General features: G+C 35.0%; 1 protein-coding gene across 8 annotated transcripts in view; it reads right to left on the reverse strand.

Moving 5' to 3' along the window:
• rols (zinc-RING finger and ankyrin repeat domain-containing protein rolling pebbles) overlaps nt 1–27,908 on the reverse strand; it is a 253,722-nt gene that overhangs the window by 177,084 nt on the left and 48,730 nt on the right. For 5 of the 8 annotated variants that reach the window (XM_075303558.1, XM_075303553.1, XM_075303556.1 and 2 more), the window contains exon 2: nt 24,266–25,579. The exons of 2 other annotated variants lie outside the window; for them this stretch is intronic. In XM_075303558.1, the coding sequence (XP_075159673.1) occupies nt 24,266–24,341 (76 nt within the window). In that variant the 5' untranslated portion in view covers nt 24,342–25,579. Of the gene's footprint in view, nt 1–24,238; nt 25,580–27,908 lie in introns of all 8 variants that reach the window. One more of the 8 variants, XM_075303557.1, reaches the window with a different exon arrangement.

Consider the following 27,908-nt stretch of genomic DNA (forward strand, 5'->3'; position numbering starts at 1 on the left):
TATTTGACAGTTTTTATGGTTGAGTGCAGTGGTCAAACGGGTAAAGAGAAGACAAACAAATGAAAACGGATGAATGGATGACCGTAGAGCGGCAGACGTTGAGACAAACTCATGGGTTTTGAGTGTGTGTGTATGTGAAACCTGAGTTTGCAAGTTTTTCAATTCTGTATGCCGTATTTCAAAACATGGTAGAGCATGCTTGGCAATTTGGGTTTGGTTCATTCATTTAATTTGTCCGTCCGAATCAGCAAATCATTCATTGATGGCAAAACTGCTAGAGTTTTCACTCAGCTTACTTGTATGGTCATAGCGAGTGAAGGCAGATATGTGCAGTGGTTCAATTCAAAAAGTAAACTTCCATACACCAGAAAAAAAATCAATGGCTGTAAAAGAAAATTTTAGACAAACGATAAATCCTTTTAATATCTAACATTAATTAATTTTAGTATGCAATTTATATAGTGGAGTTAAAACATTAAATTAAATTAAATTAAATTAAATTAAATTAAATAAAATTAAATTAAATTAAATTAAATTAAATAAAATAAAATTAAATTAAATTAAATTAAATTAAATTAAATTAAATTAAATTAAATTAAATTAAATTAAATTAAATTAAATTAAATTAAATTAAATTAAATTAAATTAAATTAAATTAAATTAAATTAAATTAAATTAAATTAAATTAAATTAAATTAAATCATTTGAAATTTATTTCTCTATAAATATTTTCTCCATGTCCCCATTGCCATTTAAATGTAATTAAGTTGTAATATGTTTTTTTTCACATTCTTCGAGCATTGATTGCTTATGTTTTCGTTTGTATTTTTGTGTTTCTTCTAAAAAAGGAATACTCCTTGTCCAGAAGAAAAATTCAAATGCATCACCACAAGTGTTGAAGTGTGTTGTCACTTTGGGTTGGGTAAGATTGGTTTTGGTGACGGTGGCCAACACATTGGTTGACATACCACTAAAATAATGATGTCTTGACAGAAATGAAGGCACCACAACCATTCACTTAATTTTCAATGTTTTTTTTTAATGATGTGGAAAATTGATCATACCCTCATTGATGAAAAAGATGGCAGACAATCTCATTTGATATTACATCAATTTATGAATGCCCATATATATATGCCCATGTGGATCCAAGCGTATCAAATCGATTGAACATTAAGACTAATTGTATGGGGGTATATTAACTGTTGAATTATAGTTATTGGTGATTTTTCCCATCTATATTTGGTCATTCACAGAGTGACATTTTATTGTGCCATAATTTTATATTGTTTATGCATATTAAATTAACAATACCGCTAGACAATTAAGACATAATTAAAGAGAGAGAATATTTTTATAAAATTCAAACCGTATAAAATTTTTAATTTGAGTTGGTTCATCACTATCCCTAGCAATAGTAGATAAATTCCCTGAAAAAATCAATATTTAATAAAGGGTCCCAAACTTAAGATTTAGATTTGAATTTATTTTTTTTGCGGATGAGGGTAGGAAAGCTCTTTATGCACCTGACAGTGTCTCCACCCGTGTACCGGACTCCAAATGGCTACCGGCTAAACCGTCCCTCGGGGTCTAATTACCATCTCGGAACCGCTTTCGCATTACTTTGAGGTGGACCCCACGTGGTCGTGACCATCTCCTAGTAGTTCGTATCCGAATTCAACCGTACATTACGTAACATACGTCTAGTCTCCATGTCTATCTTTTTCCTGTGGAGAACATGTTCGACAAATCGCCCTTTCGCCTCCCAGTACTTCTCACTCTGTACCATTTTCTGGACTAAATTTCTCGGAGAGACATGTTCATTTTCATCTGGGAGCCACCGTGGTGCAATGGTTAGGATTCCCGCCTTGCATACACTGCTTCGACGATTCCTGCTTCCATACAACCTCAGTAATGCTGGTGACATTTCTGAGGGTTTCAAAGCTTCTCTAAGTGTTTTCACTGCAATGTGGAACGCCGTTCGGACTCGTCTATAAAAAGGAGGTCCCTTGTCATTGAGCTTAACATGGAATCGGACAGCACTCAGTGATAAGAGAGAAGTTCACCAATGTGGTATCATAATGGACTGAATAGTCTAAGTGAGCCTGATGCATCGGGCTGCCACCTAACCTAACCTTCATTTTCATCTTCTAGCGCTGTCCGTCGTTCTACCCTCCGGCCACATCTAAAGAATGATAATACTTTCGAAAATTATCCGTGACCAGAGAGCATCTGAGTCATGTAATACGTTACTTCCTTATATCTTCTCTCTCGCCATAGCTCTATGTCAGTTATAAGACGGTGTGTCCATCTGCCCTTTGTCTCGTTGCTGCCAACTATTTCTGGTCTCTTGTTGAATGTTCGGTATCATGTCCGTCGCGCCTTGTTGTTCAGTTTCGAAAACCTTATGCCGCTTAATCGCCTGTAGATCTATTGGGATCGTTCCCGCTATCACTAATGCGGGTTTCCTCGATACCGGAGGCCATTCTGAAGTAATTCTTAGAGCAGATGTTCTCTGAAAGCAGCGTTTTCGCTCTAGTCCGTTTCTGTAGGGTCGACGCTCAGATCTCACATCCATAGAGGAGTATACTGTTAGTCATCTCCATAAATATCCTTCTTCTGCTTGGAAGAGAGCCTCCCATGATTGCCATCAACCTGCTCAGTCGCGACGGTATCGTAGCAGCTTTATCCGTTGCGTACTCTATGTGGTTGGAGTACGTTAGTTTCAAGTCCAGCCTAAGTGGCAAGTACTTGATTGACTGCCTTGTTGGAATTACCATGTCGTCTATGTGCATCTCTATTTCTAGAGGCAGATGCCGTCTTGTTAGTAGTAGCAGTTCCGTTTTTTCCATGGCTAATTCTAAGCCATGCGTGTTCAACAAGTCTTTCGTGCGTATCATGATTTGCGTTGAGCCTCTTCAGTATGTCTGGCTTTTTATCACAACGGCTATGTCATCAGAGTAGCCAACAAGTTATGTCTCATGTGGCATGAGCACCTTCAGTATCTCTTCGTATTTTGCGATCGGATCCAAAGATTAAGTCTTGTGCGGCACCTGAGTTACCTCCATTCTTCTTAGGCCCTGTGTAATGTCATATATAAAAACTCGGTCCTTAAGATAGTCTTTCAATATTCTCGTCAAGCATTTCGGTATCTGAAATATGGACTCTAGGGTGTATATTACGTCTGTCCACCTTAGGCTATTGAAAGCGTTCTTAATATCCAACGTAGCCAGTTGAATTTTAGATAAATCCGTTTTGTTTCGCGGTCAGACCCCCCAATAATCCTAATAGCCTCGTCAAATCTTGGTTTGATAAGCCGTGCGAATAATTTTTCAGTTGTCCTACGTCTCCTCTGTTCAGATTCTCCTCTGATCGCCTATATAGTTTTGAGTTTATTGCATCCCTTTCGAGCTTGTGGACGTTCCATCTCCTAGAAGTCTCACGAATTTCTCTTTGTGGTATAGCAATTTTGCCTTGCAGTCGGAAAGAGATGTAATGATGGTCACTTTCTGTGTATGTCTCTAGGACTCTCCATTCTCTTATCGTCTCTTACGTCCCCCGCCATAAACAGATCACCGTGACGAGTGGTGAAAAGTCCCCGATGTCATTTAAATTTTCTAGGAAGCTTTCACTAGGAGTTAGGTAGCAGCTTACGATCTTATAATTCGCAATCTGCACCCAATCGAAGCCATTGCCGAGACCGCTGTCCTTTATGGGTGGCCTACAAGTTGGAGGCCATATTGCAGCTGTTCCAGTTTCATCTTAGAGCCAAACCCCGTTTGTCATACGGCAATATTGTTCGCTGATAATAACAAAATCTGCTTCTTCCTCTTTGACAATCTTGGGCAGAAGAGCGTGTGCCACCTTTGCTCTGTGCATATTTGCTTATAAGAACTTCACTACTTGTTATTTGTAATGGGTTGGAGGAGCCCGCTCTTAGAGAACATGCAACATTTCATGGCATCCGTGGCCCGTCCTTCCACATTTTATGCAGAGATCCATTCCCTTTCTGTCTGGTCTTTTGCAGACCCATCGAGTCCCGATTCAAAGCAACGGAAACAGCGCTTGACATCTTCTTTGTACTTCATACGACAGTTCGTCCATCCTATTATAATCCTTGTATCCTTAACAAGTATATTTGCATCGGCTGCCGAGATCGAGACAAAGGCCCTCTTTTTTCTCCTGAAGTTTTTGGTAGTAAGTCCTATAGTAATGTCTTCATTAGGTGTCTTTGTCACTTTCTTAATAGATGCTCTTACTTCTTCTTCTGTCGTGAGCGCATCCAGGTTCTGGAACTATATTGTGGCGTTCGTATTGATGGTCTGTACAACGGCCTTATCCTTCAGTGTGCCCGAGATAGTCTCGCAGAATGGAGCCAGTCTTAGACTGCCAAACGGCTTGAACTGTCCCCTCAGCTTCCCTTGGATTCACATTATCCCTTAAACTTCTCAGCACATCCGTACAACTGTGCTCATCACAGGGCTTTATAACGACGACATCGGGACATTCCCTTAGGCCCTTTTTTCCTGGCATTCTCTTCGTTTTACCACCTTTCGTGCTCAGAAACTTTACGTCGGAAGTTTTATTTACCCCAGTAGGTGCCAGCACTTCGTTCGATTTCTTCTTAAGTTTCTTTCCTTAGTTTGTCTGTACTGGACTAGGTGCACTTCGCTTATTCTTGGGGGTCTGAAGTATTGGGATATCTTCCGCAAGATCCTCATGTATCCTTCTTGATACACCGGCTTCCCTTTCCTGCTCGGCCATCTTCCAGATATTCCGGTAATTCCCGATGACATCAATTAGTTCGTCTATTTCGGAGACTCCGTCTTGAACGTCCCTACTTATGTTCCTCTGTCTACTTATTGCGGCCTTCATCTTGTGGAGTGTCAATTGACACTTAAGGTGGGTATTAAGTTCGAGTTTAGCCGCTAAAATTGTCATTTTTCACGGTTACTTTCCTTAATTAATCCACTTTAAGGAATACAAACTTTGTGAAAATTTGCTTTGGGTTATTCCCCATCAAGTTATAATGAAATCTGCAACAAATATGTATAATTTTATGCCTTTTTACTGCTTTACTTTTCACTTTAGTGAAAAAATGACGATTTTAGCGGCTACACTCGAACTTAATACTCACCTTTAGCTAGGGCTTCCTCTTCCGATTTCCTCATTTTCATAATGAACTCGTCTTTCGGCGAGCTGTAGTTTGAAAAAGTTTTTTTCCGATTGGGGTTATCCCTACATTCCCTTAGAACGCTTGGGGTCGGGGTCTATTATAATCCCGCGAATTTAATTTAATAAAAAAAAATTATTTTATATAATTGCATCCATATTTGTCCACTTTGTTTACACGAAATGTCAAAACAAAAATCCTCACTCACCTCTTAATGGTTTCTGTTGACATATTCAATGATTGCCTAACCAAAAGTCAGTCAGTAAGTCAATGACTTTAGGCCTTTTATGTTTTTATTCCTATGAAGCTAAAGCCGCCCTTTTTGGTTAACTCTTTGTAGATGTCATTATTGTTTGTGTGCAGAGGGGGTAATAAAACCATACCCAAAATTTTTGATATCATTTGTCATTGTATTTACTTTCATAACCTGTACTGTCGTCATTCATTTCATTTGGTTAGAATTAAACAAACCTGGTTTTGTTGTTGTTGGTGGTCGTGTGTTTTCTTATAAACTGACCTACATATGAGGCGGTACAAATGACTTTTATATGGCCAGAGTTCGTTGAGAAAATAAAAGAGCTCTTATTCAGGCTATGAAAACTCCGCAGACTGTATCACTAAAGCGTTCCACTTTGTTTCTTTGTCAATTCTCATGAAAAGAAAGGTGTTAAAGACCTCGATGAAATTTTCCTCTATAGTTTTGTACAAGTTATGAGGTGCGGAGATGAATTTGTCCCATATGAAGTGTTAATAAAACACATTTTTATGGTCAACAAAAGCATGAAGATGACAGTCCAATAGGCAAAACATGACCAGGTAGAGGAGATGATGACCGACCTAGCACTTGAAGTTATTGTTGTTTCACATGTAAGTGGCGCATGCTTATCAATACGCTAAGACATTTTTGTCTGTCTGGGTATTAAATGATCATGTTTTCTTAGCAGCAAAGTAGCAACATTGGTTGCCATATTGTTTTTGTTGTTTGTTTTATTTTTTTAAGACTTTAAATATGTTCATCTCAATTTTTAAATATCATTATCATATTTGTATACCCTATCGAAGGTTAATAAAATCACGAATGATGGTAAAGTAAAGTTAGCCCACGACCTACACAAATTGGTCGAACAATGTCATATTGGGGGATTTGTAAATATTTTCTACATTTTTTTTTTGCGGGTGAGGATGGGAAAAATGCTTTATGCACCTGACATTGCGTCCATGTGTCGTGTGCCGGACTCCGTCACATTTACCGAACCCATCCCGACCCACTCCGGGGTATAGTTTCCACCTCTTTCGCATTACTTCGAGGTGGACCCCATCTCTGCGTCCAGACTCCCGCTTTCGTTTAACGCATCGCTACATCCATGTCGGCCTAGTTCTTGCGAAGAACGTATTCTGCATATCTACTTACAACCTCCCAGTGCCTCTCATTCAGTAATATTTTGTTGACTATATTTCGGAAGGACATACGACCGATCTCATTCTTCACTTCCCTGCGTCGTTCTTTCCATCGGGTATATTTGAAAGTTAAACATCATCAATAATCTCTTCTTCCTCATATATTCATGTCTTCGTACTGCATTTCCTCATATGGTTCAAATATTTACGAAAATAGCCGTGGTCGCATAGCATCTGCGCTATGTAGTAGTTCACTTCGCGCCGTTTTTTCTGTCTCGCCATACACGGATATCTGTTATAAGCCGATGGGTTCTCCTGCCTCTTCTTTCGTTTCTCCAGCGTTCTTACCACATCTCTATTGCTTCTCGCTGGATATCTTTTATCGGGTTTGTCGCGCCTTGTTGGTTGGCAACAAAATTTTCCTGCGCTCAAATGCCTGAGGGACTATTGGGACCATTCCCTAGTACGGCTTCTCCTAATACTGTGCCGTACGCTGATGTATCTTTCAGGGCAGCTGTTCTCTGCACAGAAAGAAGTTTATTGGCTCGTCGTTGTCGTTGTCGGTGCCCAGGTTTCAGATCCATATAAGAGTATGCTGTTTGTTGTCTCCATGAGTACTTTCCTTCTAATTGGGAGCGGTCCTAAAATATTTGTCGTGAGATGGCTCAATCGTGCCGTTATCTCCATGAGTACTGTGCTTCTACTTGGGAGCGGTCCTCCAATATTTGCCATAAGTGGGCTCAATCGTGTCGTTGTCGTGGCAGCCTTTGTCGTCGTATACTATATCCGTTTGAGATACGTTAGTTTTGTGTCTAGTCTTAACCTCAAGTAATTGATTGAAGGTCTTCTACTTATAATTACGTCGTCTGTATTCATCTATATTTCTAGTGGAAAATGTCGCCTTGTCAGCAGTAATAATTCCATTTTTTGCATGGCCATCTGTAGTACATGCGAGTCCAGCCAGGTTTTCCTCCGTATCATCGATTGAAGCAGTTTGCTTTGGGCCTCTTTCGTGTTTCTAGCACTTATTACCGCAGCTATATCGTTTGCTTATCCCACTAGGAATGTGTCATCTGACATATCTATCTTTAAGATCTCGTCTTAAGTTACGTTCTAAAGGTCTGATGCTAGGATTGATCACCGTGCGATACCTGAGGCGATTTCCTTTTTTCTTAGCCCTTGTGTTGTCTCGTATATCAGTACGCGGTCCTTTAGGTAATCTCTGAGGATCGTCATTAGGTATTTCGGTATACGGAATATACTTTCCAGAGTGTGTATAACACCTGTCCATCTCAGGCTGTTGAATGCATTTTTGATGTCCAGAGTCGTCAGTAGGATGATATGTCTCGATGATTGTACGGTATCTAGTACTTCCATTAGTGCTCATAGTGTCGACTGGGTCTGAATTCATATCGTCTATCTGACTGGAGACCTTTCCTAATGGTCTCAGCAAGTCTAGATTTTATTAGCCGTTCAAATAGTTTCCCAGCTATGTCCATATTTGTTCCTACCATGATTTCGGGAAAATGCCCGCTTTTAGACAGCTATTGTACATGGCAAGTAATGAGTAGGGGCGTGTGATTTCAATTTCTTTCCTTGCCTCTGTGGTTAAGCCAAAAGGCCAGGAAGCTTTTTTATCCTAAGGCTGTTTACGGCGGATTGCAATTCGTCAATTGTGAACAGCGGTATAATTTGAAGAGATTTTGTTTCGGTTACTTCATCTCTGCTCTCATGTGTAGGGAATAGCATGTCCACAATATTTAGCATTGTGGTCTCGTCTACCGAATCTCGCCTGATTTGCCACATTTTATACAGAGACCCATACTCTTTCTGTCGGTACCTTTGCGTTCCCAATACAGCTCTTTCAATTCGAAACATCGAAAGTATTGCTTTATTTCCTCCTTGTATCTCATACAGCAGTTCGTCCACCCTATTCAGATTCTCTGTTGTTGGCTTAATATCACATTTGCCTCGGCTGCTGGAAGGGAAACGAAAGATCTCGTCTGTTCTTTGAAGTTTACAGCTATGAGACGTACAGTTATGTATTCATTCGTTGTCTTTGTTACCTTCTTAATAGCCTCCATAACTTCCTCCTCTGTCGTAAGCGCATCGAAGTCCTGAAACTCTATGGTAGCGTTTGTCTCAATGCTCTGTACCACTGTTTCGTCCTTGAGAGTACCTGTAATAGTTTACCGAAAGGTTTCTTTGTTTCCACCTTTCCCCATTACTAATAGTATGGATCCGCGTTTAGTTTTCCTTAGTGTTTGGACAACCACCTCAGCCTCCATTGGCTTAGCTATGTCCGTCACGAGGTTTTATGATAACAACGTCAGGTGGTTTCTTTATATGTTTTATGTGTGATCTGCTTTTAGACTTCTCGTCTTTCCTTCCAGAGAAAGCTATTTCTATCGACAAAATTTAGGCGACCGTTAGAGTCCCTACTTCTGAGAGGTTTCATTGTAAATGCATTTAATTTGTAACAATTTTTATAAAAAACTGTGCCACTTTTTTCAACAATTATGCCACTTTTTATTGGAAGTGACTTTTGGTGCCACTTCTTATAATTTTCAACGGTAACGCTGGTGCTATCACAAAGGACAGAATAGTGAACCTAAATATTTAGGGCAGCAAATATTCCTAACATAACCCATTGACCAAGGGTACATATCCTGTTTTGCAATGAAAACAATACTTTTGGGTATTCCATGGAGAGAAGAAAGCTCAAGCATAATGACTAAATATTTGACATGAGCACTACCACAAGTGTATCATCAGAAAAACCACTTTTTTGGTCAAGATATTAAAACTAACATAAAAACACACCACCTTATTGTTTCCATACCCTCGTCCTAAAACTGAAAATGGTTGCAAACTGAATGAAAACAGTGGCTGAAATTTAAGACACACAAGGTTCTCTCTCGCCTCTAAATTTATCCTCACCTCGCCTACTGTAATCGAAACTTAAACGGTTGATATAAATCTACAATGAGTGGTATTAAATTCATACTTTTTTTTGTGATAGGTACAGGTATTCGGCAATTGTGGAGCTTTGTATACAAGTACAGAAAATATTTTCTTGAAGACCAAAAAAAAAAATTGAAGAGATCCCTTTGGAGGTAGACGTGTTACGAGTGTATTTCGTTTTCAGTGTATTTATACACATGACTTTAGTTGCCCCTCAAACCATTTTTTTGGCTTCTTACGGTCACCTCGACAATCTGCTATGGGGATAAAAATTAAACTTGATTTTCCTTAGGATGCTTGCTTTCTTATTTTAAAAAGACAATCATATGAAATTCGGTCATTTGGAAACATCATTAATTCTCCTTGTGAGTCCATCAAATAAAACGTGAACCTTTAGTGGCATATTGGCCGCCTTTTGCAAAACAATTACATCTTTGTTTTATTATTATTATAAATTATTATAAACTGTACTTACGAATGCTGTTATCGTATTTAAACGAATTTACGAAAGCACTTACCTAAAAATAGAAAAACGAGCAATAAAAAACCGTGTTAGTTTGAGTTAAAGAGAAAAAAATTCAATTAAAATAAATTATTTTAAATAAAAGTTTTTATGCTTTTTCGAGCTTGAGATCTACATATATTTTTATTTTCTTTCAATATTTCGCAATTTCCTTGAATTACTTCTTCAGGAACTATTGATATCTGTTATAATAACTAAACACAACACATATTCTTATTAGAGTCAGCGAAACATCACATCTGGTTTCTTTATTTAAATTTATTTTAAATTAAATTTAATTAAGGCCGACACTAAGAGCACTTATAGAAATAGTAGTACTGTACAATCATCGAAACATACCGCCGACTCTGGACATCAAAAACGCATTCAACAGCCTGATATAGACAGATGTTATACAAACTCTGGAAAGTATATTCCGTATACCGAAATACCTAATGACGATCCTAAGAGATTACCTAGTGGGATACGCAAACGATATAGCTGCGGTCATAAGAGCTGCGATACGAACGAAAACCTCGTTGGACTCACATGGACTACAGTTAGCCATGCAAAAAAACGAATTATTATTGCTGACAAGGCGACATTTGCCACAAGAAATAGATAATGAATATAGATGACGTAGTTATAAGTACAAGACCTTCAATCGAATACTTGAGGCTAAGACCATACACAAAACTAACGTCCTTCGAACAAATAGTTTGCGACGACAAAGGCTGCCGCGATAACGGCACAATTGAGCCATCTTATGGCAAATATTCTGAAACCGCTCCCAAGTAGAAGGAAAGTACTCATGGATACAACAAACAGTATATTCCTATATGGATCTGAAATCTACAATGGAACTACAACAACAAACCCGAGCCAATAAACTTCTCTCTGTGCAGAGAACAATAGCCCTGAGATTACATCATCGTACCGCAAAGAATCCGTACTACTGATAGTGCGAATGGTCCCAATAGATCTTCAGGCATATGAGCGAAGGAAGATTTTTATATTGGCAACCAACAAGGCGCGACAAACCCTACAGAAGACATTCAGCGAGAAACAATAGAGAAATGGCAAGAACGCTGGAGAAACGAAAGTAGAGGCAGGTGGACACATCGGCTTATAACAGATATCCGAGTATGGCGAGACAGAAAAAACGGTGCGAAGTGAACTACTATATAGCGCAGATGCTATCCGGCCACGGCTATTTGCGTAAATTGCAGAACACACTTTTTTAAAATGTAGCCGATGGCGAGAACGATGCAGGGAAGTGGAGAATGAGATCGGTCGTATATTCCCCCAAAACATAGTCAACAAAATATGTATTACTGAATGAGAGGTACTGAGAGGTTGTAAGTAGATATGCAGAATACATTCTTCGCAAGAAGATGGTCGACGTGGATGTAGCGATGCGATGAACGAAAGCGGAAGTTTGGACGCAGACTATGAAGAGATAGACATGATTCACCACGGGGTCCAACTAGAGGTAATGCGCAAGCGGTTTCGAGGCGGAAAGTATACCCCGCGGTGAGGTAGTATGGTTTTTATCAGGTATCGTCAACTGCGACGGAGTCCAGCACACGACATAAGGACGCAGTGTCGAGGGCATAAAGCATCTTCCCTTCCTCACCCGCAAAAAAATAAATTAAATTATATTAAAAAAAGCAAAACTAAAATATTACAAAAGCTCTCACTTGTGTTAAAAAGTGAAAAGAGTTGAAGACCCTCATCTTTTCTAGCCAGACAGCTACAATTCTATCTTTCAAAAGTATCCAATTTACATCATCTCACTATCTCCAGCGACTGACCTAAAGGCCAATGGATGGCTGAATCTCGCATAGACAAATAGTTATTTCATTTGTTTTCTTCAAAACAAGAATAATGGGATGATACTGAAGACAGTTAGTCCCCCACTCATGCCGTTGGTCTTAGGGCCCGACATGTTTATTATTGACAATAAAAATTAGCAGAGTGCCAAAAGCATTTTAATCATAAGGCTCTATGGCTATAAACAATATGTGACCCCCAAGGGATTTATTAATGATGAAGCTGATGACAGCCACCCAGCCGACAGATGTGACTACAAAACGGAGCGTTAAAAAGAAGACAAACGAAGAAGGAAGTGAACGATAAGCTATGGTTCATCATTAATAAAACCAAATAAAAGAGTTAGAAAATTTGTACAAAATATATTCATGTTAAGTCTATTGAGGATCGAAATGATTTAGTAGAGAAGTACAATCAAAAATATAAAAAAATGTTTTTTTTTTATCTATGCATTGGATAAAAAAAAATTGGCTGGATCCCAAGATTTTCATGTTCCGTACAATACATATCAGCCGCCCTGTACATAGATATTGACTTCAACAAACTCAAGATTGTATTTAATTGTGGCCATCAATTTTTAATTGAAAGATCTATACTCTTAGCATAGCCTTCGCATAAATTGTAAATTAATTCCTTAGTGTGCTTCATTCTTAAATGCAAAAAAAAAACAAGAATACAACCTCATTATATGCACACCCTCAATAGACATGACTTTATATTGAATAGCTATGGATCGTCGAATAAGTATGGAAATATCAAATAAAAAACTCTATCGATGCCATTAAATATTTCACATTGCTCAGTTTTCAATGTCATATAATTTGCATAGTCTTCGCATATAAATTAAGCCCATAAATGCTTTAACATTGCATTAATTTCTAGATTTGCTTTTTATTTTTTTAAAGGCAAATGTAGACTCTTACAATCGAAGGGAAGAATACAGTTGGGGGACAGTGAGACGGGTCTGCGAATATTAACTAAAGTCGAAAAAGAGGGACATAGAAGGAGCAAAAATGCCATTACGCATCTGACAAGAACGTCTCCCGTCTGACTCGCTCGATATATCGATAATACCGACTAAAAAACCCAACCCTATTCGCTCCGGGAGTTTAGCTCCACCTCGCTACCATTTTCACATTACATCGAGGTGGACCCCCACGTAGGCGCTTGACCCTTTCCTCTACTGTGTTAGCGTCCAGACCGTGGCTTTTGTCCATCTCTTTTCGTGGCCATTCCGTCTCACTCCATTGGGTGTGTAGCCCTTGTGTTGATCTTTTTCTTCCTCAATATGACTTCGCGATGATGTTCGCAATGCCGTACGTCTTGCGTCATTTTTCCTATCATCTATTTCGTCTACTTGTTCCTCTAATTCAATATGGACTATCACATTTGCCCATCATATGCAAATACATTCGGAAGTATCCCAGACCAGATACCCTCTGTGTTATGTAATAGTTCACGTTGCCGGGACGTGTGTTCGTTCACTTCTCTATATCGGGGAAAAGTGTTGCTGTCCGGCTGCCGTATATATCGCAGTTCCATCGATATTGCCACTGTTGAATATTCTCTAGTTTCATCTCCTCTAAAGTGTTTATGTTAAGTCTGTTCTCCATCTTTAGTTCAAAAATGTTCTCCCTTTATCCAGCTTGAAGGTCTATTGGGATCATACCGGGCAGATCAGATACAGTGCGATATGCGGAGGTTACACGTAAAGCGGCAGTATGCTGTACTTGCCCACAGTAGAACACTATTACAGGCTTCCATCAGCAATTTCCGTTTTTTAGCAGCGGGCCACCCAAGTCCATTAGTCTGCTGATTTTTTGCATTGTCTGCGTTGCTTTCTTAGCAGCATAGTCTATTTGGGTCGAGAACTTCAGATTTGTATCCAGTCGTATTCCTAGGCGTATTCTATAGCGTTACTTGTTTGAATAACGACATAGTCTACCTATATGTCGATCAGCGTTAGTACGTGTCGACGCTATATATGATTATTGACTGATATAGACCACTTTTGGCATGGTTGTTAAATATCATATACTACCACCACGTACCAAATTTCAACCAGATCGGATGAATTTTGCTTTTCCGAAAGGCTCCCGGGGTCAAATCTGGGGATCGGTTTATATGGGGGCTATATATAATTATGGACTGATATGAACCAATTCCTGCATGGTTGTTGGATACCATATACTAACATCACGTACCAAATTTCAACCAAATCGGATAAATTTTGCTCTTCCAAGGGGCTCCGGAGGTCAAATCGGGGTATCGGTTTATATGGGGGCTATATATAATTAGATACCATATGTTAACACCATAAACCAAATTTCAGCCAGATCGGGGCAAATTGGCTTCTCATAGAGGCTCCGCAAGCCAAATCGGGGGATCGGTTTATATGGGGGCTATATATAATTATGGACCGATGTGGACCAATTTTTGCATGGTTATTAGAGACCATATGTTAACACCATGTACCAAATTTCAGCCAGATCGGATCAAATTGGCTTCTCTTAGAGGCTCCGCAAGCCAAATCGGGTGATCGGTTTATATGGGGGCTATATATAATTACTGACCGATGTGGACCAATTTTTGCATAGTTGTTAGAGACCATGTACCAAATTTTAGCCGAATCGGATGAAATTTGCTTCTCTTAGAGGCTCCGCAAGCCAAATCGGGGGATCGGTTTATATGGGGGCTATATATAATTATAGACCGATGTGGACCAATTTTTGCATGGTTGTTAGAGACCATATACCAACATCATGTACCAAATTTCAGCCGGATCGGATGAAATTTGCTTCTCTTAGAGGATCGGCAAGCCAAATTTGGGGGCCCGTTTATATGGGGGCTATGCGTAAAAGGGGACCGATATGGCCCATTTGCAATACCATCCGACCTACATCAATAACAACTCCTTGTGCCAAGTTTCAAGTCGATAGCTTGTTTCGTTCGGAAGTTAGCGTGATTTAAACAGACGGACGGTCGGACGGACATGCTCAGATCGACTCAGAATTTCACCACGACCCAGAATATATATATACTTTATGGGGTCTTAGAGCAATATTTCGATGTGTTACAAACGGAATAACAAAGTTAATATACCCCCATCCTATGGTGGAGGGTATAAAAATGACCACTGGCATCCCAATTCTTAAGATCTCCTCGTAGCTAATATTTCATAGATCGGGGCCCAGGATTAATCCCTGGGCAGCGCTTGATGTGATTTGAACCCTTCTAGTTCCGTCGTCGATGTTATGTATTAATATTCTGTCTTCAGATCACCGCTTCTTATTATCCCCATGAGTTACCCCGGGATTGCAAAATTATGCGCCAATGCTTGTATGACGTCCGCCCATCTGAGACAATTAAAATCATTTTTCACGTCTAGGGTTGCAGTAGAACGACATGTCGGTTATGATGCTCTGGATAGCTGAGCCACGACCATTACATCTCTAAGTGTTCCCATCGTGGATTTTTCTGAGCGGAATCCGTGTTGGCTATGAGAGCATCTTCCACTTATCTGGATAAGTTTGATAAGTCTCTTCAGCAGTTTACCAGCTGTGTTAAGCATATATAGGATCGAGAGCCAAAGTGATGAAACAGTTAGCATGACCCGCCGTGCTCAAACAGGGTGGTGGGTTCAAACCCAGTTTCGACAAAACACCAAAAAGTTTTTCAGCGGTGGATTATCCCACCTCAGAAATACTGGTGACATTTCTGTGTGTTTCAAAGTTTCTCTAAGTGGTTTCACTGCATTGTGGAACGCCGTTCGGATTCGGCTATAAAAAGGAGGTCCCTTGTCATTGAGCTTAACACAGAGAATCGGGCAGCACTCAGCGATAAGAGAGAAGTTCACCACTGTGGTATCACAATGGACTGAATAGTCTAAGTGAGCCTGAAATATCGGGCTGCCACTACACCTAACCTAACCTAAACTAGGGTCCATATGACGACGTTTCGCATGGGTCTCCTTTTCCTTTACTTATAAGTACTAACTTCTGTTCTTTCCAGGTTTCGGGGAAAATTCCATCTTCCATGCACGAATTGTGTATGCGAAGAAGAACTTCGGGCCGATGTTCTGCTACCTTCTTATTCTTTAGTTTTACAGCAGCTAGCTTAAGCTCTTACGTCGTGAATGGTGTGAAGGTTTTAGCATCCATATCTTGTATCGGGTTCCTTGCACCTAACTTCTTCGTTACGATTTTATAACCCAGATCCCAGGGGGTCTCGGTTAATGTCGTTTCGGAGTTCCTCCCATTGATCTGTCAATTATGGCATTTATGAGTGTTATTTTTGGCTTCCTTATATTCGTCCCGTTCTTGTTCAGCGGAGCCGTGCAAGAGCAGACACAGAGGATATCTCCCACCAAATCCTCAGCCACACTATTCACTACATGGACGGCGGAAGTACGCAGGCAGTTGAATGTCAGAGTCGACGGCGAAATAATTCCGACAACTAATTACCCAAAGATTTTCGGGGTCATATTCGACAGCATCTTTAAGTCGTCCGCCCATGCCACCGCAATTTGTGATAAGCTCCGCGATAGAAACAAGGTCCTCAAGTCGCTTACCGGCAGCACTTGGGGTGCGGACAAAGAAACCTTGTTGACTACATATAAGGCAATTGGCCGGTCAATGGTAAACTATGCAGCGCCAGTGTGGACACCCCAAACGAGCGACACTCAGTGGAATAACATACAGACCTGTCAGAACGCCGCCCTTACAACCGCAACAGGATGTCTCCGCAGTACACTCCTGGATCATCTTTATGTGGAGACCAAGAGCATACCAGTGCGTCGACACAATTACATGTTGTCAAAGCAGTACCTCTTGGCTTGCTAGCGAAGCAGTCATCCAAATCAACATCTTGTGGATAGACAACCTCCACCCAGGAATGCAAGGGTTGATCGTCACCTTGTAGAGCGCGAGATCCAGCGTTATAAAAGAGTGCCTCTAGATCAGATAGCATACCAGACAGTTCTGAACAGGATTCATGAGGATACTGTAGCTGAAGCGATGAGAAGCTACAAGGTTAATCTTGTTCTCGGAGTCCGACCACCGCCCATAGTACCGGAGGAGAGAGACCTCCCAAGGCAGACCCAAGGTAGTTTTGGCCCAACTAAGATAAGACAAGTGCAGCCACCTCAATTCCTACTTATCAGTAATTGATAGCGTAGCATAGCTGACGCGAGTCCCATCTGTAATCAAGGGCCACATGACACTCGTAACTTTTTCGCTTGCCCAGCTAAGCCTATCCGCCTCACCACCAGATCACTCTGGACACACCCCATCCTTGTCGCAGAGTTCCTTGCTCTGGCTACTAAGTGAACTACTGTAACGGAACGATATACATTTTTATATTGTATTCTTCCTTACATATATTTATTCATTGTGCCTCGTATTGTTTATTGTGTGGCTACCATACATACACCTACTGCCCTACTCTCCACATACCCACTGTCGTTCTATTCAGTATGTGTGGGTATGAAGTCAATGACACATAGGGCAATCTGACTTTGAGAAACATTTGTTTTTGCTTGCTATGAGCATAATTCTCATCTACGTTATATCTGTGGGAGAATATAAACTGGGTGTTTTTGGACAACGAGCAAGAGTCTCCCGACAGCCGAAGGGTACTGAACACGACGAGTGGCACGACCGCAGTCAGTTCACACTAAGCGACAGGAACTCTACCACCGCACTAAGTGTTTCGGCATTTAGCTTGCTTCCGCACTAATACCTTCGGTTATTGGCTTGCTTCCGCACTAATTGTTTCGGCAATTAGCTTGCTTACGCACTAATCGTTTCACCTACGATTAGCTTGCTTCCGCACTAATAGCTCGGCTATTAGCTTGCTTCCGCACTAATTATTTCGGCAATTAGCTTGTTTCCGCACTAATCGTTTCACCGACGATTAGCTTGCTTCCGCACTAATAGCTTCGGCTATTAGCTTGCTTCCGCACTAGTAGTTTCGACAAATAGTTTGTAGTTTTGCTACTAACCTAACAACGAATCGACAATCAACACCGGATCACCACATCACCCGGATTGTCAACATCGCTATCAACGTTGAATCGCCGCATCACCCGAATCATCAACATAGCGCCGCATCACCCGAATCATCAACATCGGCCAACCATCGACAGCCGACCAAACCAACACAACCAGCCACCGACGGCTGACCAGCAACTACCATCACCGCTACCGAAACATTAACCGAATCATCAACCGAATCAACAACCGAACAATCAACCGAACCGTCAACCGAATCACCAACCGATCATCATCGAACACCGGAACAACGACTTTAGCCGAACCAAATCGTCAACAACCGCCGACTTCAGTACTAAGAGGCTACGTAATAAATCACCGACCCCTCAGCATTCCGTACACACATAAACATTATACGTATATAAGGTCAAATAAATAAAGTTCGTACTAATATTACTGTATAAATACCACCAAATCGTGTGTTCTTTGTTTGTGGGTCCTTAAAGTTGATCCTGGACTACCACTGGTCTACTACGCATAGAACAAATTTGATGAAACTACATTAAAAACTGTTACAACAACTACAACGACACAGAGGGTCTCCTTAACCAGTTTCGTCTTAGTTCGGCGATCACATCGTTCCACCAGTGGACCGGTACATTCTTGACCCTACTTTCGTCATGGCCTTGTGACATCCATCGATTATTATGTCCTTTGTTTGTCTCACAATTTAGCGCGCAACGCCTTGTATTTCCGCCCAGAGTCATCGGTCAATGTCGATTATTAGAGCCGTTTCGTCTATTTCCTTCACGATCTAATTTCGTGTACTCGTCGATTCGTATGGAAACACTTATATATAGAGGATATATACATATAATAGAGCATATATACATATAACTTAATATCAATAAATATATAAACGTACATATATAGAGATGAGGCGAATATTAAATCGACATAGAACTTGCGTGCAATAACATATAAAATAAAATTAACATTTTTATTAGAGGTATTCTCTGAATATATCAAAAAATATTTTTAAATATTCGAATAGAGGTTTGTTAGTGATTATAATAAATGATTGTCTTGGAGATACTTTTTGTAACAATAAAAAAATTTTTTATATTTTTATTTAAAAAGTGATTACCCCTAATACACATTAAACAAGATGATGATTTCTACCATAGCCTTGTAAACTGCAAAATATTTTATTGAAGGGGAAACATTATTTAAGCGATTGAAATGTATTTATGCATCTGTATGGAAAAAATAACCCTTCCTGATCTTCCTCTTTTTTGTGTTTTTTCAACAGCGAAAAAAATCGGTATTTTCAGATTTTTTTTTTTTTGCCAGAGGACGTTAAACATTGTTCTTCCTCGGGCAATCGCCAGTATTTCCATTTATGTTTTTAAGTCAAATAAACGAGAATGGTACACACGTAAAAAAATGATTATTTGCTCCCCGAACAATGATCCGAATTTCCATTTATATGTACAAGTCAAAAAATTGGAATGGTACACAAAAAAAAATTCCTCCGAAACGAAATTTTCCGAATAATGAAATGTTCTTTTATGAATAGATTTTATTCTTAGTTTTTTTAAAAATCATCAATTCATTTTAATTTAAAAAAAAAAAAAAATATATATATATATATATATATATATATATATATATATATATATATATATATATATATATATATATATATATATATATATATATATATATATATATACATATATATATATATATATATATATATATATATATATATATATATATATATATATAATATATATATATATATATATATATATATATATATATATATATATATATATATATATATATATATATATATATATATATATATATATATATATATATATATATAACAATCGATGTCACGTCTGTTAGAAACGAAATTTGTTTAGCCGTTGTATGAAAATTTCCATTTCCCAAAAAAGAAATAATTTTTTTTTTGCGTGTATACTTAGGCTACAACAGTATGAAATATTGTGCAAATAAAAATTATATATTTTTTATTTTATTGCAGACACGGAGAGCTGATCAAATGATAATGAATACGAGATGGTGATGGTGACAATGGAGATGTCGCCATAGGCATGGAATGCCTAAAATTGGCCGCATAGCATAGTTGATGGTCACAAATAAGCCCTAGAGGCAATGGCTATTCTCTTCTAAAATCATTTCCATCCGTTCTTTGGTTCTTCACATTCTGTCTAGAGAAATAAAGTGTCTTTGTTAATTACAAAAAACGGTTGAATAAATGCGTAAATCTTTTCGTTTCATCCGCAAATGTTCCAGGAACTATTAACATTTTACAAGGAATTACACACTGAAAGCTATAACACACCATAGCTAGCCAGCTAGCTTGATGGTCTGCGACCGACCGATTGTAATGGTCATTCCTAAACTGGCATAACGAAATCATAACAATGTTAAGTGATTTTTATTTCATGGTCTCTTATCGACAAAGAATGTTGATGGCCCAGCTAAGATGATCGGATTGTAATGTACAATGAATGAAGAAACATAATTTTATTTCTATGGAAAATTTTGCCAAATTTTATTGTTATAGAAAAATTTTTCAAAAATTTATTTCTATAGAAAATTTTGTGAAAATTTTATTTCTATAGAAAATTTTGTCACAATTTTTTTCCTAATTAAAATTTTATGAAAATTTTATTTCTATAGAAAATTTTGTCAAAATTGTTTTTTTTTTAGAGAAAATTTTGTCAAAATTGTTTTTTTTTTTTTTATAGAAAATTTTGTCACAATTTTATTCCTATTTAAAATTTTGTGAAAATTTTATTTCTATAGAAAATTTTGTCAAAATTTTATTTCTATACAATATTTTGTCACAATTTTATTCCTATTGAAAATTTTGTCCAAATTTTATTTCAATAGAAAAATTTTTCAAAATTTTATTTATATACAAAAATTTGTCAAATTTTTATTAATAAACAAAATTTTGTCACAATTTTATTTATATAGAAAAATTTGTCAAAATTTTATTTATATAGAAAGTTTTGACAAAATTTTATTTCTATAGAAAATTTTGACAAAATTTTATTTATATAGAAAATTTTGACAAAATTTTATTTCTATAGAACATTTTGACAAAATTTTATTTCTATAAAAAATTTTGTCAATTTTTTTTCTATAAAAAATTTTGTCACAATTTTATTTCTATAGAAAAATTTTTCAAAAATTTATTTCTATACAAAATTTTGTGAAAATTTTATTTCTATAGAAAATTTTGTCACAATTTTATTCCTATTGAAAATTTTGTCAAAATTTTATTTCTACAGAAAAATTTGTCAAAATTTTATTTATATACAAAATTTTGTCACAATTTTATTCCTATTGAAAATTTTGTCACAATTATATTTATATAGAAAATTTTGTCACAATTTTATTTCTATACAAAATTTTGTTAAAATTTTATTTCCTCTGTTGGTTAAGCTACTCTTGTAGTTTAGTCAATGTATGGTTTTAAGCTGAAATAAAAAAACGACAACAATGCTTAAAGAACAAAACCAACAATAACAAAACAAAACAAATGGAAAATTTTATTTCTATAGAAAAATTTGTCGAAATTTTATTCCTATTGAAAATTTTGTCAAAATTTTATTTCTATAGAAAAATTTGTCAAAAGTTTATTTATATACAAAATTTTGTCACCATTTTATTCCTATTGAACATTTTGTCAAAATTTTATTTCTATAGAAAATTTTGTCACAATTTTATTTCTATACAAAATTTTGTTAAAATTTTATTTCTATAGAAAAATTTGTCGAAATTTTATTCCTATTGAAAATTTTGTCAAAATTTTATTTCTATAGAAAAATTTGTCAAAAGTTTATTTATATACAAAATTTTGTCACCATTTTATTCCTATTGAACATTTTGTCAAAATTTCTATAGAAAATTTTGTCACAATTTTATTTCTATACAAAATTTTGTTAAAATTTTATTTCTATAGAAAAATTTGTCAAAATTTTATTTATATAGAAAATTTTGACAAAATTTTATTTCTATAAAAAATTTTGTCAAAATTTTATTTCTATACAATATTTTGTCACAATTTTATTCCTATTGAAAATTTTGTCAAAATTTTATTTCAATAGAAAAATTTTTCAAAATTTTATTTATATACAAAAATTTGTCAAATTTTTATTACTAAACAAAATTTTGTCACAATTTTATTTATATAGAAAAATTTTATTTATATAGAAAGTTTTGACAAAATTTTATTTCTATAGAACATTTTGGCAAAATTTTATTTCTTAAAAAATTTTGTCAATTTTTTTTCTATAGAAAATTTTGTCAAAATTTTATTTCTATAGAAAATTTTGTCACAATTTTATTCCTATTGAAAATTTTGGCAAAATTTTATTTCTACAGAAAAATTTGTCAAAATTTTATTTATATACAAAATTTTGTCACAATTTTATTCCTATTGAAAATTTTGTCACAATTATATTTATATAGAAAATTTTGTCACAATTTTATTTCTATACAAAATTTTGTTAAATTTTTGTTTCTATAGAAAAATTTGTCAAAATTTTATTTATATTGAAAGTTTTGTGAAAATTTTATTTCTATAGAAAAATTTGTCACAATTTTATTCCTATTGAAAATTTTGTCAAAATTTTATTTCTATAGAAAATTTTGTCACAATTTTATTTCTATACAAAATTTTGTTAAAATTTTATTTCTATAGAAAAATTTGTCAAAATTTTATTTATATAGAAAATTTTGATAAAATTTTATTTCTATAGAAAGTTGTGACAAAATTTTATTTCTATAGAAAATTTTGACAAAATTTTATTTATATAGAAAATTTTGACAAAATTTTATTTCTATAGAAAATTTTGTCAAAATTAAAAAAAAAAAAAATTGTTGTCAAAATTTTATTTCTATAGAAAATTTTGTAAAAATTTTATTTATATAGAAAGTTTTGACAAAAAATTTATTTCTATAGAAAGTTTTGACAAAATTTTACTTCTATAGAAAATATTGACAAAATTTTATTTCTACAGAAAATTTTTGACAAAATTTTATTTCAACTTAAAATCATGCATTGACTAAACTACAAATATAGCATAACCAACAGAGGAAAAGAATGTTTATCAAATTTGTTTGGGCAAAGCCCTATAGACTGCAAGATGGTTGGATGGACGCACGTTTCGGAATTAATTTTATTTCTATAGAAAATTTGGTCAAAATACCATGACTTTTCCTACACTGTATAATTTTATATATATATATATATATATATATATATATATATATATATATATATATATATATATATATATATATATATATATATATATATATATATATATATATATATATATATATATATATATATATATATATATATATATATATATATATATATATATATATATATTTTGTCAAAATTTTTTGTCAAAATATATATATATATATATATATATATATATATATATATATATATATATATATATATATATATATATATATATATATATATATATATATATATATATATATATATATATATATATATATATATTTTGTCAAAATTTTATTTCTATAAAAAATTTGATGGAAATACCATGACTTTTCCTACTCACTGTATAATTTTATATATATTTTTTGTGACATACATTTATAGACAACATAAAACAAACCAAGCCCCAAAAAGCATATGAAGCATAAAATTTACCTAAAAACTGCAGCTATTATATATTTATTTCTATAGAAAATTTGCTCAAAACTTTATTTCTTTTCAAAATTTTGTCAAACTTTTATTTCTATAGAAAATTTGGTCAAAATGTTATTTCTATAGAAAAGTTTGTCAAAATTTTATTTCTATTGAAAATTTTGTCAAAATTTTATTTCTATTGAAAATTTGGTCAAAATTTTATTTCTATTCAAAATTTTGTCAAAATTTTATTTCTATTCAAAATTTTGTCAAAATTTTATTTCTATAGAGTTAGCTGATGGCCTCTGTAGCCAATGCTACTATTGTAATATTATTCTTATATTATACTATAAGTCTAATTTTGTAAATAAATAAATATTTCTATAGAAAATTTCGGCAAAATTTTATTTCTATTCAAAATTTTGTTAAAATTTTATTTCTATTCAAAATTTTGTTAAAATTTTATTTCTATAGGAAATTTCGGCAAAATTTTATTTCTATAGGAAATTTTGTCAAAATGTTATTTCTATAAAAAATTTGATGGAAGTACCATGACTTTTCCTACTCACTGTATAATTTTATATATATTTTTGACACATTTATAGACAACATAAAACAAACCAAGCCCCATAAAGCATATGAACCATGAAATTTACCTAAAAAACTGCAGCTATTATACCCACTTCCAGAACGACGTCCAGTTGTTTTGTTACAGCTCCAAGTATTTTGAAAATTTATTTTATCCTTTGCTGTGGACATAATAAGGCGGCATCAGTAAATGGCAAAAAATTCCAAATAACAATGATGGCAATGATGATGGTATGGCAAGCAGCAATTGTTGTTGTACGCGAAATTTTCAAGTTGCCCAAGATGAAAAATTTTGAGAGTGAGCTTGCGATCTGTGTTACAACTAAGACGGCAAGTTATGATAATTATTGGATTTGTTGTAAGGGTCTTTATTGCAATCTCTGGATGTTTGAGACTGCTGTGGTAGTTGATGTTGCAGCTGCTATTGTTTTGAGGGCTTCTGAAGATGTTGTTAAAATAAAATCCCTTGGAATTGTAGATCCAACACAGAGGTAAACGATCCATGAAGTTTTCTCCAAGTTAAGCGAACCAAGACAGGATGAAGTTAAGGATTTTCAAAATTCCTTAGATTATGGTCATTTGCAGTAGATGATTAACGATAATGATGAAGCGAGAATATTGGATCACCTTGTAAGATGAATTTCAAAGGTGTTTTGTTGTTGTTGTATTTTTTTTTTTTTTAAATTAACAGAAGAATTCGGCTAGGCATATATAAGAAATTAAATGGATATTGCAGATAATGAATCTTATTTTTAATTTTTTTGAATTTTTTTTAAGTTACTTTTTAACGTAAATATTTCACCCCAGGGTTTGGTTTTTTGTATTTTTTTTTTATTATTTTTTTGTTTTATAATTTTTAATTTGATTATTTTAAAATTCTTTATTTTTGTTTTAATTAAACTTACGCATTTATTTTTCTTACTTACACAAATATTTCACTTCAAGGATTTTTAAATTATTTTTTGTTTAATAAAAATTTTACAAATGCTTAATTTCACTTATAATGGAAAGAGCTAAATTTTTCCTGTTTTGATGGTTTCCCCATTTAAGTGTGTATATTATTTATTTCTTTTTTCTGTTTTTTTTTTTGTTTGTATTTTATTTGTTTTATTTTCTTTTTCACTTCTTAAGCCATTTAATCTGGTTTTGATTCAATTTCGTATTTTTGCTGTTGTTGTCAGCTCTGCTTTGGTTGTCTTCTTAACTCTTAATTTGTTGTTCAAAGATCATTACCGTGGATTTTTATTTATGTTGGTTCTTTGTTCAGTTCAATTTTATGTTATTCTTTGCCATTATCTTTTGTCAGCTTTTTACTTGTTTTGTTTTGTATTATTTTCTTCGTTTTGGTTTCTTTTTTTTTGTTTAGAACTTTAACAAACAATTTTAGAATCACTAAATTCTTGTCAATTCTGCAAAAGGAAAAAATTCTCAGATACAGATATTGTGATACCCTACAGTCAAATATTGAAAAATTTAACTTCTTAAAGAATCCTCATAGTAAACAAATCCCCAAAGTTATGATAGCTCGATGGGCAGGCAAGGCATCATTTTCATTATAAAGGGTTTTTTTTTAATTTAAAATAAATAGTTTAAATTAAAATTTAAATTAAAAAAATAAATCTTTTGGTTTGTGGAGTTTGTGGATGCCAGCATGTACATTGAAAGTTGGAACAAAAATTTAAAGTAAAAACAAGTATATACGGCCGTAAGTTCGGCCAGGCCCTCCATCATGGATTGCGTAGAAACTTCATCTAAACACTGCCATCCACAATCGAATTACTTAAGTTGCGGTAACGCTTGCCGATGGCAAGGTATCTTAAAACCTCCTAACACCATCTTCTAAATTGTATGTAAGTCCATACATAGTATATATTAAATCAAAACAGATCGATCCAATACGTATATAATTCAGTTTGACAAAGTAGACATAAAATTTTGACAAAATTTTCTACAGAAATAAAATTTTAACAAAATTTTCTATAGAAATAAAATTTTCACAAAATTTTCTATAGAAATAAACTTTTGACAAAATTTTCTATAGAAATAAAATCTTGGTAGGTTATTTTTGGGTCGAGTGGCAACCATGATTATGAACCGAAAAAATTTGAACAAAATTTTCTATAGAAATAAAATTTTGATAAAATTTTCTATAGAAATAAAATTTTGACAATGATGAAAATTTTATTATGAACCGAATAAAATTTGAACAAAATTTTCTCTAGAAATAAAATTTTGACAAAATTTTCTATAGAAATAAAATTTTGACAAAATTTTCTATAGAAATAAAATTTGGTAGATTATTTTTGGCTCTAGTGGCAGCCATGATTATGAACCGATATGGACCAATTTTTGTGTGATTGGACCAATTTTGGTATGGTTGTTAGCGACCATATACTAACACCACGTGCCTAATTTGAACCGGATCGGATGAATTTTGCTCCTCCAAGAGGCTCCGGTGGTCAAATCTGGAGAATGTTTTATATGGGGGCTATATATAATTATGGACCGATATGGACCAATTCTGGCACGGTTGTTAAAGATCATATACTAACACCATGTTCCAAATTACAACCGGATTGGATGAAATTTGCTTCTCTTGGAGACTTCGCAAGCCAAATCTGGGGATCGGTTTATATGGGGGCTATATATAATTATGAACGGATGTGGACCAATTTTTGCATGGTTGTTAGAGACTATATACCAATATCATGTACCAAATTTCAGGCGGATCGGATGAAATTTGCTTCTCTTTGAAGCTCCGCAACCCAAATCTGGGGATCGGCTATATATAATTATGGACCGATGTGAACCAATTTTTGCATGGTTGTTAGAGACTATATACCAACACCATGTACCAAATTTCAGCCGGATCGGATGAAATTTGCTTCTCTTTTAGGCTCCGCAAGCCAAATCTGGGGATCGGTTTATATGGGGGCTATATATAATTATGGACCGATGTGAACCAATTTTTGCATGGTTGTTATAGACCATATACCAACACCATATACCAAATTTCAGCCGGATCGGATGAAATATGCTACTGTTAGAGGCTCCACAAGCCAAATCTGAGGGTCCCTTTATATGGGGGCTATACGTAAAAGTGGACCGATATGGCCCATTTTCAATACCATCCGACCTATATCGATAACAACTACTTGTGCCAAGTTTCAAGTCGATAGCTTGTTTCGTTCGGAAGTTAATATACCCCTATCCTATGACAAAGTTAATATACCCCTATCCTATGATGGAGGGTATAACAATGAAATTCCATTTTCCCCGTGTTGGGCGCCAATCACTATATTCGTATTCATTTTTTTATAATATATGGTATATATTATATACCATATTTAGAATGCTTAAATAGTTGAGGCTGGCTTCCTAGTCTGTAAGTTGGAAATTGCAATCTTTCACTGTACGAATAGTTTTCTTTTCTGAGGAACCAAATTTTAAAGTGCAAACTATAATTGTAATATTTATAATATTGTAATTTGAAACAAATATTAAACCATATATGAATGAATCTTTTAAATACGTATAATTTTTGTTTTTAATATTGTATAAATAATTGGCCAACTAGTCCCATTAATGCCTTGTGGCGCGGGTCAGACTTGTATTGTATTAAAGTTGAATTGTTGAATAAAATAATAATAAAAAAAAATAAAATAAAAAAATCTCCGTAATTCCATTTGCCCCGAGTTGGGCGCCAATCCCTGTATTCATATTCATATTAATTTTTTT

The sequence above is a fragment of the Haematobia irritans genome, chromosome 4, assembly GCF_050003625.1.
Source record: "Haematobia irritans isolate KBUSLIRL chromosome 4, ASM5000362v1, whole genome shotgun sequence".
Lineage (NCBI taxonomy): Eukaryota > Metazoa > Arthropoda > Insecta > Diptera > Muscidae > Haematobia > Haematobia irritans.